Source organism: Salvelinus fontinalis, chromosome 24 (assembly GCF_029448725.1).
Source record: "Salvelinus fontinalis isolate EN_2023a chromosome 24, ASM2944872v1, whole genome shotgun sequence".
Taxonomy (NCBI): domain Eukaryota; kingdom Metazoa; phylum Chordata; class Actinopteri; order Salmoniformes; family Salmonidae; genus Salvelinus; species Salvelinus fontinalis.
Window position 1 is genome coordinate 505,891 of NC_074688.1, and position 19,110 is coordinate 525,000.

A 19,110-nucleotide genomic window follows, 5' to 3' on the forward strand; every position below is an offset into this window, starting at 1 on the left:
TTCGCTTTCTCTCTGTTTGATGCACTGGTGTGTGACTCGGCTGTGGGTTGCTTGTGTATTTGCCATTTCACTGCCTTTGCTGGTTTCGGGAGGCGATGTGTGGGCTGTATTTGTGAACCCACTGTAGCTAAAAGCAAACTTTTAGAAAATTCCCGTCAAGAAGAGAGACATGTATGCCCAGCTAAGCAAGCTAGCCTAGCTAGCCTGTAGTTTAAAATGCAGGTCACTAACTAATGTTTTCAACGCTGCAGGAGCTGTGTTTATTTTGCTCTATTCTGGGACAATGTGGACCGTCCGGACATTCAATGTAGCAAATGTTTGCCTACAGAGGACTACAGGGGCGAAGTGGCTACTCTTAGCAAACAAGTAGCGAACTAACACATGCTACTGGTGAATCCATGCCCACCTACTTTCTCTTTCTCTTCTACCCCAGTAGCTGGATGCCGCTCTGGCCTGGTGGGAGTGTATATGTTTTTATTAGGGATTCCCATTAGCTATTGCCAATGCATCTGCTACTATTCCTGGGGTCCATAGACATTAAGGCACTTACATTTCATAGAAAACAGAATGTAAAACAGTACATCATATGACGTATGATGCTACAAGCTTGCCACACCTGTATTTGGGGAGTTTCTCCCATTCTTCTCTGCAGACCCTCTCAAGCTCTGTCAGGTTGGATGAGGAGAGTTGCTGCACAGCTATTTCCAGGTCTCTCCAGAGATGTTTGACTGGGTTCAAGTCCGGGCTCTGGCTGGGCCGCTCAAGGACATTCAGAGACTTGTCCCGAAGCCACTCCTGCGTTGTCTTGGATGTGTGCTTAGGGTCAATGTCCTGTTGAAAGGTCAACCTTCGCTCCAGTCTGAGGTCCTGAGCACTCTAGAGCAGGCTTTCATCAAAGATCCAGCCTAGTCTCCCAGTCCCTGCCGCGGAAAAACATCCCCACAGTATGATGCTGCCACCAACACGCAGGGATGGTGCCAGGTTTCCTCCAGAAGTGACGCTTGACATTCAGGCCAAAGAGTTCAGTCTTGTTTTCATCAAACCAGAGAATCTTGCTTCTCATTGCCTGAGAGTCTTTAGGTGCCTTTTGGCAAACTCCAAGTGGGCTGTCATGTGACTTTTACTGAGAAGTGACTTCCGTCTGGTCACTCTACCATAAAGGCCTGATTGGTGGTGCTGCAGAGATGGTTGTCCTTCTGGAAGGTTCTCCCATCTAAACAGAAGACCTCTGGAGCTCTGTCAGAGTGACCATCGAGTTCTTGGTCACCTACCTGACCAAGGGCTTTCTCCCCCGATTGCTCAGTGTGGCCGGGCAGCCAGCTCTAGGGAGAGTCTTGGTGTTTCTAAACTTCTTCCATGTAAGAATGATGGAGGCCACTATGTTCTCGGGGACCTTCAATGCTACAGACATTTTTGTTACCTTTCCCCAGATCTGTGCCTCAACACAATCCTGTCTCGGAGCTCTACGGACAATTCCTTCGACCTCATGGTTTGGTATTTGCTCTGACGTGCACTGTCAACTATGGGACCTTATATAGACAGGTGTGTGTTTTTCCAAGTCATGTCTAATCAATTGAATTTACCACAGGTGGACTCCAATCAAGTTGTACACCTCAAGGATGATCACTGTAAACAGGATGCAACTGAGCTCAATTTCGAGTCTCATAGCAAAAGGTACGAAAACAAACTTTTTTTTATATACATACATTTCCCCAAATTCCAAAAAACAGTTTTTCTTTTGTCATTATGGGGAATTGTGTGTAGATTAATGAGGGGAAAAATATATTTAATAGATTTGAGAATAAGGCTGTAACGTAACAAAATGTGGGAAATGTGAAGAGGTCTGAAGACTTTCTGAGTGCCCTATAACATTTTTACACCACTACATATCTACAATACAAAGTGTATTTGTATTTAATATGTTTCCCATTTAGCTGCTGCCAGGCCAGCAGTTACTCTTCCTGGGGTCCAGCCAAATTAAGGAAGTTATAAAATGTTTTTTTAAACATTACAATATATTCACATTAGATTTCACAACATATTGTGTGTTTCCTACCACATATCTACAACACAAAATCCTTGTTAGCGTGTCTTTGCATGCACGTGTCAGTGCCTTTGTGTCTCTCTTAACAGTACCCGCTGTTTCATAAGGTGTATTTTTACCGGTTTCGTAGGTTGGAGTCATTAAAACTCGTTTTTCAACCACTCCACAAATTTCTTGTTAACAAACTATAGTTTTGGCAAGTCGGTAAGGACATCTACTTTGTGCATGACACAAGTAATATTTCCAAAAATGGTTTACAGACAGATTATTTCACTTATAATCCACTGTATCACAATTCTAGTAGGTTAGACGTTTACATACACTATGTTGACTGTGCCTTTAAACAGCTTGGAAAATCCCAGAAAATTATGTCATGGAGTTTAGAAGCTTCTGATAGCCTAATTGACATCATTTGAGTCAATTGGAAGTGTACATGTGGATGTATTTCAATGCCTACCTTCAAACTCAGTGCCTCTTTGCTTGACATCATGGGAAAATCGAAATAAATCAGCTAAGACCTCGTAAAAAAATTGTAGACCTCCGCAGGTCTGGTTCATCCTTGCGAGCAATTTCCAATCGCCTGAAGATACCACGTTCATCTGTACAAACAATAGTACGCAAGTACAAACACCATGGGACCACGCAGCCGTCATACCGCTCAGGAAGGAGACGCGTTCTGTCTCCTAGAGATGAACGTACTTTGATGCGAAAAGTGCAAATCAATTCCAGAACAACAGCAAACGACTGTGAAGATGCCGTAGGAAACAGGTACAAAAGTATGTATAGCCACAGTAAAAGGAGTCCTATATCTACATAACCTGAAAGGCGGCTCAGCAAGGAAGAAGCCACTGCTCCAAAACCCCCATTAAAAAAGCCAGACTATGGTTTGCAACTGCACATGGGGACAAAGATCGTACTTTTTGAAGAAATGTCCTCTGGTCTGATGAAACAAAAATAGAACTGTTTGGCCATAAAGACCATCGATATGTTTGGAGGATAAAGGGGAACGCTTGCAAGCCGAAGAACACCATCCCAACCGTGAAGCACGGGGTTGGCAGCATCATGTTGTGGGGGTGCTTTGCTGCAGGAGGGTCTGGTGCACTTCACAAAATAGATGGCATCAATAGGAAAGAAAATGATGTGGATATATTGAAGCAACATTTCAAGACATCAGTCAGGAAGTTAAAGCTTGGTCGCAAATAGGTCTTCCAAATGGACAATGATCCCAAGCATACTTTCAAAGTTGTGGCAAAATGGCTTAAGGACAACAAAGTCAAGGTATTAGAGTGGCATTCCAAAGTCCTGACCTCAATCCCATAGAAAATTTGTGGGCAGAACTGAAAAAGCGTGTGCGAGCAAGGAGGCCTACAAACCTGACTCAGTTACACCAGCTCTGTCTGGAGGAATGGGCCAAAATTCACCCAACTTATTGTGGGAAGCTTGTGGAAGGCTACCCGAAACATTTGACCCAAGTTAAACAATTTAAGGGCAATGCTACCAAATATCAATTGAGTGTATGTAAACTTCTGACGCACTGGGAATGTGATGAAAGAAAAAAAAGTTTAAATAAATCATTTTCTCTACCATTATTCTGACATTTCACGTTCTTAAAATAAAGTGGTGATCCTAACTGACCTAAAACAGGGAATTTTTACTTGGATTAAATGTCAGGAATTGTGAAAGACTGAGTTTAAATGTATTTGGCTGAGCTGTATGTAAACTTCCGATTTCAACTGTAGATGGTAATGGAAATTGTACTATAGAGGCACAAAATTGGTTAGATGAAAAACAAAAAGAAATGGGGGTACTTATGCAAGAATGATGAAGTGTAATGTATTGACAAAAATAAAGCGAATTGGATGGAAAATGGTGTTGGAAAATGATGAAAAAGCACAACATTTTTCTTGAATCTTCAACATAGAAAAGCTACAAAAATAATTCACAGAAACTCGTTACAATTGTTGGAGTCATCCATGATTCACCAAATTATATTTTGAAAGAGGAAGCAAAATATTTTAAGCATGTTTTTTTTCCAGTCTCCTCCATTTCCACTGAATGATGTAACTGTGGATTTCTTTCCTAATAATAATATTAATGTAAAATTGACACATTTACAGAAAGACCTGTGTGAAGGCCAATTTACAGAAGAGGAACTTTTTGAGGCAATAAAATATTTTCAGTCTGGAAAAACACCAGGGCTGATGGTATGCCAGTAGAGGTATATCAGACCTTTTTTGATGTACTCAAAGATCCATTATTATCATGTTTTAAGTACTCAACAAGAAGGTCTGATTTCATTACTGCTAAAACAGGACCCAGGTGGTAAGTATAAAGATCCAGTCCATTTAAAAAACTGGAGGCCTCTTACACTTCAATGATGTGATGCGAAATCCTGGCAAAATGCATAGCAAATAAAATAAAAACGTTTTTTCCAGATACTGATCAGACAGGTTTTTTACATGGACGATATACTGGAGATAATATACGACAATTATTTGAAACAATTGAACATTATGAAACGTCAAAGATACCAAGCCTGGTCTTCATAACAGATTTTGAAAAGTTGTTTGATAAAGTACGACTAGAATTTATATATTAATTCCTGGATTACTTTCATTTCAGTGGATCTCTTATACAATGAGTTAAAGTTATGTACAGCAACCCGAGATGTAAAATAGTAAATAATGGTTACTTCTCAGAAAGTATAGAGCCTTTAAGAGGACAAGACTGTCCGTTGTCTCCATATCTATTTATTATGGCCATTGAAATGCTAGCTATTAAAATTTGATCCAACAAGAACATCAAGGGGTTAGAAATCCAGGGGATAAAAACAAAAGTGTCAATGTATGCCGTTGACTCAAGTTTTTTCTTAAGTCCGCAATCTGGATCCCTACACAGTCTCATTGAAGATCTTGATCACTTTTCTAGCCTCTCTGGACTAAAACCTAATTATGACAATTGTACCATATTGCGTATTGGATTACCTTGTAGTTTATCAATAAAATGGGCGGATGGTGAAATAGACATACTTGGTATTCTCAAAAAATATTAATGAACTTACCACAATCAATTTCAATAGAAAGTTAGCAAAAACAGATAAGATTCTGCAACCACAGAGAGGAAAATTCTTGTCTATTTATGGAAAGATCACAGTTTACTTAGCTACTAATGGCAATGCATACTCCAGATGACTCATTTTTAAAATCATATCAGCAAAAAATATATTTTTTTATTTGGAATGCTAAGCCAGACAAAATTAAACATGGCTATTTATATAACGCATCTGACTTTGGGGGGCTAAAATAATTAAATATTTAAGCTTTAAACCTCTCACTAAAGCTACACTCATACATAAATTATAATTATACCCTAAATAGTTTTCCAGTAGATAAGAAACGCTCATCCGTTCTTCAAAAATTGACTTTTTTGCCTTTATACAGATAATAACTTCTAATTTCCGACTAATTTAAAATGACATTTTGTTTAAAGTATCACCCTTTTTGAACAAGCCATACAAAGATAGTGTCACGTTGTTCGTAATAATGGTCGGGACCAAGGTTCAGCGAATGTAGAGTTCCACATCATTTATTAAAGAAGTAAAACTATAGCAAAGACATAACAATAAACAAAAAACGAACAAACCGTGACTACAGAGGTGCAAAGTGCACTAACTCCAAATAATATCCCATAACACACAGGTGGAAAAATGCTACTTAAGTATGATCCCCAATTAGAGACAACGATAAACGGCTGCCTCTAATTGGGAATCATACAAATCACCAACATAGAAAATAAACTAGAACAACCCCCCAGTCATGCCCTGACCTACTCTACCATAGAAAATAAAAGCTTTCTATGGTCAGGACGTGACAGTAACCCCCCCCCCCCCCCCCCCCCAAAGGTGCGGACTCCAACCGCAAAACCTGAAACAAAAAGGGAGGGTTAGGGGGGTGTCTAGTGCCGGTGGCAGCTCTAGTGCGGGACGAAGAACCCGCTCAGCTCTTGGATCCACCATCCTTGGTGGTGGCTCTGGTGCAGGCCGAAGAACCCGCTCTTCCCGCGGATCCAGCCATGGACCCAGGCTGAACACTGTGCCTGGACTGGACTGGACCTAGATGCCGATGAAGGCTCCTGCCTTGGAGTGGGACTGGATGCTGTGTCTGGACTGGGCATCGGCGCAGAGGAGGGCTCCTGCTATGGAGCTGGACTGGACACCTTGTTTGGACTGGGCATCGGCGCAGGGGAAAGCTCCGGCCATGGAGTTGGAGGTTTCAAACCGTGGACCGTCTCAGGAGCTTCCGGACCGTGGACCGTTTCAGGAGCTTTCCGGACCGTGGACCGTCTCAGGAGCTTCCGGACCGTGGACGGTCTCAGGAGGTTCCGGACCGTGAAACATCGCCGGAAACTCTGGACTGGGAACTGTCGCCGGAAACTCTGGACTGGGAACCGTCGCCAGAAACTCTGGACTGGGAACTGTCGCCGGAAAATCTGGACTGGGAACCGTCGCCGGAAGCTTGGTGCATGGGGCCGGCACTGGTGGTACCGGGCTGGTGACACTCACCTCAGGGCGAGCGCGAGAAGCAGGAACAGGATGCACCTGACTGGGATGAGTGCGAGGAGCAGGCACAGGACGTACCGGACTGTGGAGACGTACTAGAGACCTGGTGCGTATAGCCGGCATCAATGGTACCGGAACTTTAACACACTTCACACGGCAAGTGCGAGGAGCTGGCACAGGACGCACTGGGTTGTGAAGGTGCACTGGAGACCTGGTGCGTATAGCCGGCATCAATTGTTCCAGAAGTTTAACACACTTCTCAGGACAAGTACGGGGAGCTGACTCAGGTGGCACCAAACTGACAACACGTTCCTTAGGGCAAAATCCGTGCATCCACCACCAACTCAACAACTCTCCCATTTCTCTCTCCTCCAAATTCTCCCTCTTCTCCCAGACTGGCTCTGGTTCACTCCTCGGCTCCGCCAACTGCTCCATATGCCCCCCCCCCAACATTTTCTTGGGGTTTCTGTGGCCTTCCTCCCCGACTTCATTGCTGTCCCTCCTTCGCTGCTTCCGCCTGCTTCCATGGCAGGCTCTTGTCTTCTGCCATTATTTCGTCCCAAGTCCAGGATATTCTCTCCCTGATCTCCTCCAAAGACCAGGATGCCATCTCCTCCCGGGCACGCAGCTTGGTCCTTTGTTGATGGGATATTCTGTCACTCTGTTTGCAATAATGGTCAGACCACGGCACAGCGAATGTAGAGTTCAACATCATTTATTAAAGAAGTGAAACTATAGCAAAGACAAAACAATAAACAATAAACGAACAAACCGTGACTACAGAGGTGCAAAGTGCACTAACTCCAAATAATATCCCATAACACACAGGTGGAAAAAATGATCCCCAATTAGAGACAACGATAACAGCTGCCTCTAATTGGGAATCATACAAATCACCAACATAGAAAATAAACCAAGAACTCAACATGACAAAGACTATCCAGCTCAAATAATGTCCCTATCATATAGCTGACAATGTTTTCACTTTGGCTCATTTGTCTTCATCACTATAGGAAAATAAAGTCACAACAAGATCATTATCTACAAGTTAATGGCGACTCAATTCCTGAAAATAGCTTAAGTTTGTGAGTGCGACAAAATAAAAGTAGGGCATTCTACCTGAGAATTATAGAACTTGAACACTGTCTCGTTAGCCTAACGTTATATCCTAATTTGACTTTGGTGCAGGTCATGTTCTTCACATTACCATCTCTGGTAAACACACACTATATCATATAAGATCAACGTTTATTTGTTACATTCACATGATAGAGAATGAGTAGTGAAATGGTTACTTGCATAGTGGGGTCTTTTGTGGAGACATGTAGCTAGCTAGCTAAACAATTAACCATAATCCCAACTCATAATGTTACTACCCTTCATGAATCTGAAGGTAGCTAACCATCCAGGTTCAATGATAGCTAGCTAGCTAACAATAGGCTATAAGCAGCAAAGCAAATGGCTCTGCGATACGAATATTATTAATACACAGATCATACACGTAACGTTAGCGAGCCAGCCACCTAATGTTAGCACGCTTTAACTTGAATTGAATTTTTTTTATTTGACAAAATGTACAATGAATAATAACTGAAAATGGAGCTAGCTAAACTATTTTACCTGTAGACATGGATGGACGTTTCTACCTCTCTGTCATGGATGGCATGGTTGCCCTTAGTTTGAAGATGTAATCCAGGTGTTTTATACAACAGCCCTCTGTGTGTTCTCTTTTCGACTCCCTCTGCATATTTGCAATCAAACGCCAGTATTTTCTCCATCTCCTTAGCTATCATACTCTAATTCCACCGGGCATTCACCTGATTTCAAAACTCTGTACTCCAGAAATTGGAGAGCAAAATATTCGCAGTTTTACTATTTACTACGATATCTTTCAAAAAAGCTGTGTTAGATAGGATTAACAACATATTCAGCTCATGTTATAGACAGAAGCGTGCTACACTGCAGACCAATCCGAAATCTTTTCTAAAACAAGTCTGTCCATAATAATTCACTGCTCTCCCTTCTTAACGACACGATCAACAATGCACTGAGCTGTCTGTTTAAACTACTAGCACACAGCTCAGACACCCATGCATACCCCCACAAGACATGGTCTCAAAGGTCTCTTCACAGTCCAGAACAGAGTTTGCGAGGCGCATAGTACTACATAGAGCCATGACTATATGGCACTCTATTCCACATCAAGTAACTCATGCAAGCAGTAAAATCAGATTTTAAATAACAGATAAAAAATACACCTTATATGGAACAGTGGAGATTGTGAAGAGACACACACACAGGCATAGACACACATGTACAAACGTTAACATACACACCATACAGAGTAGTGGCCTGAGGGCACCCACTTTAATGTGTTGTGAAATCTGTTGTGAATGTATAGATTTTTTAAAAAAGTATATAACTGCCTTAATTTTGTTGGACCCCGGGAAGAGTATCTGTCGCCTTGGCATCCCTAATAGGGTTCCATAATAAATACAAAAACAAATATTAGGTTTGACTGCTTTAGTATGATATGCTACGTCAGGTTAGGGGTTAAGGTAAGGGTTAAGATAAGGGTTAAAGGGTTACAGTTAGGGTTAGCTAACAGTCTAAGTTGTAGCTAAAAAGGAGTAAGTAGTTGCAAAGTTGCCGAATAGCTAAAACATTCCATGATGAGATTCGAAAGAATTTGGGATGCTAGACGTTTGTGTTATACGACTGCCAATCCACCCTGACGGTTTGGCCTACAAACTAATATGCCACTGTAGAAAGGGGAGACTCTCACAAATACGATGGTGTTCTCCATTTTGCTCTACGACCCCCACAAGTATCGTGGGACTCATCTGAAGGTAACGCATACAAAGGAATGGAAGTATGGAGGTAATTTTGTGCCAACAAAAATAAGAGGTTAAATAAGTGTCCTCACCTCACCCGGCTTTTAGAGTCATATCAAATGTAACATACAGTATGATACTAATTACAGTGTCCCGAATTTACGTACGTCAATTAAATGTAACCTAACGTAAAGTAACACATCATACTAAAAGGTGTGGCACGGATTTTAGTTAAATATAATATGTTTTGCTCTGAGACCAGGCTGAACGAGGGGGGGAAAACACTAGAACGCATTAGATGATGCCTTTGCAGTATGTACACTACCAGGGTTTTCTTTTTCTGATATAACACATATAGAATCATGCAGTAACCAAAAAAGTGTTAAACAAATCAAAATATATTTTATATTTGAGATTCTTCAAATAGCCGCTCTTTGCTTTGTTAACAGCTTTGCACACTCTTGGCATTCTCTCAACCAGCTTCATGAGGTAGTCACCTGGAATGCATTTCAATTAATAGGTGTGCCTTGTTAAAAGTTAATTTGTGGAATATCTTTCCTACTTAATGCGTTTGAGCCAATCAGTTGTGTTGTGACAAGGTAGGGGGGGTATACAGAAGATAGCCCTATTTGGTAAAAGACGAAGTCCATATTATGGCAAGAACAGCTCAAATAAGCAAAGAGAAATGACAGTCCATCATTTCTTTAAGACATGAAGGTCAGTCAATAAGGAACATTTCAAGAACTTTTAAAGTTTCTTCAAGTGCAGTCGCAAAAACCCATAAAGTGCTATGATGAAACTGGCTCTCATGATGACCGCCACAGTAATGGAAGACCCAGAGTTACCTCTGCTGCAGAGGATAAGTTCATTAGAGTTACCAGCCTCGGAAACTGCAGCCCAAATAAATTCTTTAAAGAGTTCAAGTGACAGACACATCTCAACATCAAAAGTTCAGAGGAGACTGTATGAATCAGGTCTTTCAAGGTTGAATTGCTGCAAAGAAACCACTACTAAAGGAGACCAATGTAAAGAAGAGACTTGCTTGGGCCAAGGAACACGAGCAATAGACATTAGACCGGTAGAAATGAAACCTTTGGTCTGGAGTTCAAATTGTAGATTTTTGGTTCCAACCGCCATGTCTTTGTGAGACGCAGAGTAGGTGAACGGATGATCTCTGCATGTGTGGTTCCCATCGTGGAGCATGGAGGAGGAGGTGTGATGGTGTGGGGGTGCTTTACTGGTGACACTGTCTGTGATCTATTTAGAATTCAAGGCACATTTAACCAGCATGGCTACCACAGCATACTGGAGCGATACGCCATCCCATCTGGTTTGGGTTTAGTGGGACTATCATTTGTTTTTCAACAGGACAATGACCCAACACACCTACAGGCTGTGTAAGGGCTATTTTACCAAGAAGGAGCGTGATGGAGTGCTGCATAAGATGACCTGGCTTCCACAATCCCCTGACCTCAACCAAATTGAAATGAGTATGAGTCAGACCGCGGAGTGAAGGAAAAGCAGCTAACAAGTGCTCAGCATAAGTGGGAACTCCTTTAAGACTGTTGGAAAAGCATTCCAAGTGAAGCTGGTTCAGAGAGTGCCAAGAGTGTGCAAAGCTGTCATCAAGGCAAACGGTGGCTATTTGAAGAATCTCAAATATAAAATATATTTTCATTTGTTTAAAACTTTTTGGGTTACTAGATGATTCCATATGTGTTATTTCATAGTTTTGATGTCTTCACTGTTATTTTACAATGTAGAAAATAGTTAAAATAAAGAAAAACCCTTGAAATAGTAGGTTTTCTAAATCTTTGGACCGGTAGTGTATGAGCCTGGTATGTTGTATTAGTTTTTAATAAACAGTACATTCTAAATGGCATGAAGTACAAATACAACACATGTAGGTTTAGTAAAATCAAAACAACTTTGATTTCACAGAATGTTAACATCCTGTCATAAAGAGCACGTTTAACTGTAGTAAGTACCTATTAAGTGCAAAATAAAGTAACAGCGTTTACCGTAACAGTGTTGACAATTTCATCTTAAAATCAGCCATTAATCCCCTGAGACAGCTCAGCATTCAACACCATAGTCCCCTCTAAGCTCTTTCGCAAGCTCGGTGGTAGGCCTGATCCCCGATGACGATGAGACAGCCTACAGGGAGGAGGTCAGAGACCTGGCAGTGTGGTGCCAGGACAACAACCTGTCTCTCAATGTCAGCAAGACAAAGTAGCTAATCGTGGACTACAGGAAATGGAGGGACGAGCACACATCAACAGGGCTGCAGTGGAGTGGGTCGAGAGCTTCAAGTTCATTAGTGTTCATATCACCAAGGACTTAACATGGTCCACTCACACCAGCACAGTCGTGAAGAAGGCATGACAATGCCTCTTACCCCTCAGGAGGTTGAAAAGATTTGTCATGGCCCCTCAGATCACCAATGAGCACATCTTGACTGGCTGCATCACTGCTTGGTATGGCAAGTGCACCTCCCTCGATCACAAGGCGCTACAGAGGGTTACACGGACGGCCGAGTTCGGCCGAGTTCCCTGCCATCCAGGACCTCTATACCAGGCGGTGTCAGAGGAAGGCTCGTAAAATTATTATCAAATACCCCAGCCACCCAAGCAATAGACCGTTCACTTTGCTACCAGAGCACAAATTCTGTGACCAAAACCGCTTCTACGCCAGAGCCATAAGAGTGCTGAACAGTTAATCAAATGGCTACCTGGACTATTTGCATTGACCCTTTTTTCCACTGACTTTCTTGCACTGACTATGCCCACTCATTGGACCCTACCCACACACTCACATGCACTTACACTGACACTCCAACACACACACACACACACACACACACACACACACACACACACACACACACACACACACACACACACACACACACACACACACACACCACACACACACACACACACACACACACCATTACATTCTCTCACACCAGTGGAGGCTCCTCAGAGGAGGAAGGGAAGGATCATTCTTGTCAGTGAATTTCAGAAAATGTTTAATTATGAAACATTAAAAAAGTTATCATTTTTAGATACAACTATACTAAATATATTCACGTCACCAAATAATTGATTAAAACACAATGAAGGTCTACAGTAGCCTCAACAGCACTCTGTGGTGTAGCACCACGGTATAGCTGGAGGACAGCTAGTTTATGGTACTCACCCCCTTCAATAGATTTACAGTTATAATGACAATTAATTATCAGAGCTCTTGCAGCATGAACTGACATGTTGTTCACCCAATCAAAGGATCAGATAATTAATCTAGTATTGAAAGCATAAGTTACAGCTAGCTAGCACTGCAGTGCATAAAATGTGGTGAGTAGTTGACTCAAAGAGAGGGAAAGACAATAGTTGAACAGTTTTGAAGAAATTACATTGAGCTGGGTGATTGGAATATGACTGACAGTCATCCAATATGCTGTAATAGAAATAAGGCCATGATCATACAATAAATTATCATCCTCCCTCATCTTAAACGGCACCGACCGGCAACCTGCTACTCTGTTTATTATCTATACTGATTGCCTTGTCACTTTTACCCCTACCTACATGAACACAGAAATGGCTTCTAGAACATGAACTTTCATAAACCTTAACATGTATGCCATCTGTAAATACAAATTAAATAGTTAAATTACAAGCCTAGTTTGTTTGGCAACAAAAAAAGACAGCACCCTTCCCGCGAGCCATGATTGGCTGAGATAATGAGGGGGCTGGACATGCCGAGAGATCGAGTTTTGAAATCAGTGGAATTAAAGTATGATAGCTAAGGAGATGGAGAAATCATCTGTCTCCGGATTACATCTTCAAACTAAGGGCATCCGTGACAGAGAGGGAGAAGTGTCCATCCATGTACAGTATACAGTATACGTTTTCATTTCAAGTTAAAGTGTACTGTTAGTTAGCTAGCTAACGTTAGCTGGCTGGCTCGCTAGCTAACCTTACATGTATGATCTGTGTAGTAATATTATTCGTATCTCAGAGCCATTTCCTTTGCTAGTTATAATCTAATGTTTGTATTTGTATGTATTATGGATCTCCATTAGCTGCTGCCAAGATTAAGGCAGTTATACAATTTTAAAAACATTACCTTCATTACAGAATTCACAACACACACTGTGCCCTCAGGACCATACTCCACTACCACATATCTACAACGCAAAATCCATGTGTATAGTGCGTATAGTGCGTATGTTATCATGTGTGCATATGCATATGTCTGTGCCTATGTTTGTGTTACTTCACAGTCCCCGCTGTTCCATAAGGTGTATTTTTACAATCTGATTCTACTGCTTGCATCAGTTACCTGATGTGGAATAGAGTTCCATGTAGTCATGGCTCTATGTTGTAGAGTGCGCCTCCCATAGTCTGTTCTGGACTTGAGACTGTGAAGAGACCTCTGGTGGCATGTCTTGTGGGGTATGCATGGGTGTCCGAGCTGTGTGCTAGTATTTTAAACAGACAGCTCAGTACCTTCAGCTTGTCAACACCTCTTATAAAAACAAGTAATGAGGAAGTCAATCTCTCTTCCACTTTGAGCCATGAGATATTGACATGCATGTCATTAATGTTAGCTCTCCGTGTACTTTTAAGGGCCAGCTGTGCTGCCCTGTTCTTTTTATCTTTTAATTTTTTTTTATTTTACCTTTATTTAACCAGGTAGGCTAGTTGAGAACAAGTTCTCATTTACAACTGCGACCTGGCTAAGATAAAGCAAAGCAGTGCGACACAAACAACAACACAGAGTTACACATGGAATAAACAAGCGTATAGTCAATAACGCAACAGAAAAAAAGAAAGTCTATATACAGTGTGTGCAAATGGCGTGAGAAGGTAAATCAATAAATAAGCCATAGTAGTGAAGTAATTACAATTTAGCAAATTAACACTGGAGTGATAGATGTGCAGATGATGATGTGCAAGTAGAAATACTGGTGTGCAAAAGAGCAGAAAAGTAAATAAAAACAATATGGGAATGAGGTAGGTAGATTGGATGGACTATTTACAGATGGGCTATGTACAGCTGCAGCGATCGGTTAGCTGCTTAGATAGCTGATGTTTAAAGTTAGTGAGGGAAATATAAGTCTCCAGCTTCAGCGATTTTTGCAATTCGTTCCGGTCAACTGCAATTTTCCCAAATCCCTCTTTGTGGCTCCTGACCACACGACTGAACAGTAGTCCAGGTGCAACAAAACTAGGGCCTGTAGGACCTGCCTTGTTGATAGTGTTGTTAAGAAGGCAGAGCAGCGCTTTATTATGGACTGACTTCTCCCCATATTAGCTGCTGTTGTATCAATATGTTTTGACCATGACAGTTTAAAATCCAGAGTTACACCAAGCAGTTTAGTCACCTCATCTTGTTCAATTTCCACATCATTAATTACCAGATGTAGTTGAGGTTTAGAGTTTAGTGAATGATCTGTCCCAAATACAATGGTTTTAGTTTTGGAAATATTTAGGACTAACTTATTCCTTGCTATCCATTCCAAAACTAACTGCAGCTCTTTGTTAAGTGTTGCAGTCATTTCAGTCCCTGTCGTAGCTAACGTGTATAATGTTGTGTCATCCGCATACAACAACACACTCGCTTTACTCAAAGTCAGTGGCATGTCATTAGTAATGATTAAAAAAAGCAATGGGCCTAAACAGCTACCCTGGGGAATTCCTGCTTCTACCTGGATTATGTTTGAGAGGCTTCCATTAAAGAACACCCTCTGTGTTCTGTTAGACAAGTAACTCTTTATCCTTTATGGTGTAAGCCCTAACACATACTTTTTTCCATCAGCAGACTGTGATCGATAATGTCAAAAGCTGCACTGAAGGCTAGCTAACATTGAACCTGGTTGGTTTGAGACCTGCAGAGTCATGCAGGGTAGTAACGTCATGAGTTTGGATTATGGTTCTTTTTTTTAGCTAGCTAGCTACATGTCTTAACAAAAGACTTCACTATGTAAGTAACCATTTCAATAGAGTGTTCATGATGTCAATGCGGCAACTGTTGATAGACGTAGCTGGTAAATACGCTCTGGCTATCTATTCTGATTTCAGAGCACTCTCGTCTGAGTGTGCCAGAGCGCAGAATAACTGACGAATTTACGAATGCTCAACACCCTTTTAATATGGCCAGTGTCAGTAAACGTTGACTAAAAAACGTAATAAATTGTTGCTAGCAGCACAGTCACCAACACTCTCAACACTCTCAGCGAGTAAAATGGTCAATATTTAAAAAGGAAGAGTTTCGCAATATAAAAAAAAGAGTTCAGTTCACGTCACGGAGGGACAGACTTAAATGAATCACTAACCACATTAAATAAATAATAATCTTTAGAAATGACTTTGTCAAAGCAACACACTAACTAGGGCAGAAATGTTGGGGTAAAGTGGGTTAAAACGTCCTAGAAGTGACACATGGTTGATGGCGGAACATGTCAAAATGTGGAAGTTGGGCACTTTAGCAAGTCTTTATTCACATGAAAAATCTGATTTATTGAATTCACCATGTGGTTGGTTTATATTAAAGGGCACTGTAATATAGTATAATTGTGATCCTCATTCTCCTCTACACACACTTAGCAACTTACTATTACTTCTCCTAGTGTCAGGCTTTCTGAACACTGTCTGGATACACATATGTACACATACACTACTCTACCCATTCTCACTTAATACTCCACACTCTAGCCTGGTTTATACCTGGTGCTAACATGCGTCATTTGTCCAACACTTAGTACTCAACACAAGCTATTAGACCCGGTCTCAGGGATGGATAACTCTGGAGATCCTTTCGATCTCCACTGAGTTAGGTAAATCTGCTTCTAGTTTTTTTTGCACCCATTTATGTGAAACAATTTACAGAGCTGGAATGATCTCCAAAGCTCTCTACATTTGGAAGAGTTGGCGTCTCCAGGGATATTCAGAAGGCTGATTAAGGATTATTTTTTCTGAAGAATGTGTTTGTTTTATATGATTTTGTGTATTAATGTTTATATTGATGTTTATATCGATGTGTATAGTGTATATTGATGTGTATGCATCAGCATTACTCCCTGTCAGAATAAAGATGAAATAAAAGAATGAATAAAATAAAAACACTGCAGAATTCAAAGGACTATTTCCTATTCTAATACCAATACCGTTTTTACCATACATGTAATATTCCAATCCGTATCACTCTACAAGGGTCCAACTAATACCCCAAAACAACCCAAAACGACCCCAAATTACTCAAAACAGCTACCCAAAACAGTAGGACCCCTCTACAACAAACACTCTGCTGCTGTCCCAACTTTCAACACCCTTCACTCGCTTCCAATAGCCATAACCAACCTTTGGCACTAACGAGAGAAACATTTGATGGTCCAGTTTAACAATGGAATATACCCAGAACACCTGATGTGTGGGATTTGAGCAATTAAACACATGATTTGAGCAATTATACACTCCCATCATTAAATGTACAAAAACATAGTTCCACACATGGATATCTAATCTTTATCTAGTCTATATCTATCGATACCAAGTGTATCAGTCTAGCCCGAGAGCACTTGCATCCTGGTCCAAATGACCAAGCAGTAAATCAACTGAAAAGCTGGTAAAAATAACTAAATGTCTCTATTGGTCCATAGAATACCTTTTGGAACACCTTTCTCAAACAAACTGTAAAATCATGAGGTCCTGTTTGAAACCATGTCGTGTTCAATTCCCCCAAGGTTTTCACAGTGTATGTTTTAGACTTGACTGGCAAAGGGTATTGTCTAGCAACATCAGCTAATTTTAGCATTTTCCATTCCCGAAAATAAACACCTCCACCCATCACATGCACTCTCCCCAATGTGCGTATACCAACATTCTCTCAAAGACACACTCACACTCTCCATACGTCACAAACATTCTTTACGAACACACAAAGACACTCAAATTCTTCCATTCACAAAAATACAGATACAATTCAAAGATCAAACAAATGTTCTCACTAATTGTGAACTTAGTCAAGGTCTACAACCCCCATTTAACAAAACTGTCACTCGTCTTTCACTCATCTTTCTTCTACTGTATTCTATATTGCACACATAAACAACATCTCTCAAGAACACCTGCACACATACACATAGGTGTGATGAACATACACTCTTAGAAAAAAGGGTTCCAATAGGGTTCTGGGGCTGTCCATATAGGAGAACCCTATTTGGTTCCATTTAGAACCATTTTTTGTTTCTAGGTAGAACTATTTTGGGTTCCATGCAAAACCCTCTGTGGAAAAGGTTCTACATGGAACCCAAAAGGGTTCTAGTTGGAACCAAAAGGGGATCTTCGAAGGGTTCTCCTATGGGGACAGGCAAAGAACCATTTTTGGTTCAAGTAAGCACCTTGTTTTTCTAAGAGTGTACACACCTGTGCTACATTCATGCGTTTATGTATACACATATCCATGCATGTCTGAGCACCCACTTGTGCACAGAGAGCCCCATTCGTTCTATTGTACTCGATCGTTCTATTGTACTCACCTTTGGTTTTAGACAGTCTGGAACACACATATACACACACACAGGAGAAGAGAGAGGATGTTGAAAAGTTCCTGGAATTTCTCACGTTCCAACTTTTCCCTCCCTTTGCTTGTTCCTGGTGTTGACTTTCCCCGTTTTATAGGCTCTCCTCTGGAATCTCCACTCCAATCGGTGGTCGCGATTCCTCTGACATCATTTCTCCTCGTTTTCCACTGCTCCACTGCTCCTTGCCCTAAACCCTCTCACTCTGACATTTTCATCCTCATCACCCCAGGGCTGGGGCTATTACCTGCTAATGGGAACTCTGGGGAGTAGCTGGGTGGCCGGGGGAGGTGAGGGCTGTTGCCCCCCTCCCTCTGCTGGGCAACAGAGTTGATGTCCCAGGCAATCAGAGGGAAAGGTCAGGTCCCGTTGCCTGATGAGGTGCATGCTGTCGGAATGACGGTCCTTAAAGCCACAGAGGCGAGCGGACGATGTAGGTTGAGAGATCAGGGGAGGAGAGTGTGTAGGCGACAGGCAAGGTTTATCTTTCCATACCGCCTGCGGATGATCAGATCGCCTGCGGGTGATCAGATCGCTCAGCCCAGGCTTGTATCTCCCCTGTCCAAAATAAAGTCATGATAGCTACTCCTTGTCTAAACTAAAGTCAGATCCTCCTGACCTATACACTGACTGTACGCTATGTAGCCTAATATCATGCCCGATGAACCATCTAGGTCTCCATCTAGGGCTCTGTCTGTCTGTCTGTCTGTCTGTCTGTCTGTCTGTCTGTCTGACTGAGCTAAACCTGTGGATCCTGTGTCCCCCTATGCCCAACTCCTGGACCTCCAACTTAACTTGTTTTCAGTACAAACTCACATCTCATGTCGGTTGATCTCAACAACAAATTCAGGCTTGACCAAACCAAAACCCAACCATTGTAAAACTGGTTCATAAGAGTTCCACCTGTTATACCAAAACTGGTACAAAATTGGTTCAACCTGTTTGAATTCCTTCTGTTTCAATTCTGAATCAATGTTTTCCCAGGTTGGAACTATATAAGACAGAGCTAGTGAGAGACACACTCTATAGCCCCTCTGGATCTCTCTCCTTAGACTGAGGGCAATCTGCAGCAAATCCAGCTGACTTA

General features: G+C 41.6%; 1 protein-coding gene across 1 annotated transcript in view; it reads right to left on the reverse strand.

The window, feature by feature from the left end:
• ostn (osteocrin) overlaps nt 1-18,179 on the reverse strand; it is a 31,245-nt gene extending 13,066 nt beyond the window's left edge. The window contains exon 1 of the mRNA XM_055879293.1: nt 17,982-18,179. Within this exon, the coding sequence (XP_055735268.1) occupies nt 17,982-18,011 (30 nt within the window). The 5' untranslated portion in view covers nt 18,012-18,179. The remainder of the gene's footprint in view (nt 1-17,981) is intronic.
• Between the last annotated feature and the right edge of the window lie 931 nt (nt 18,180-19,110).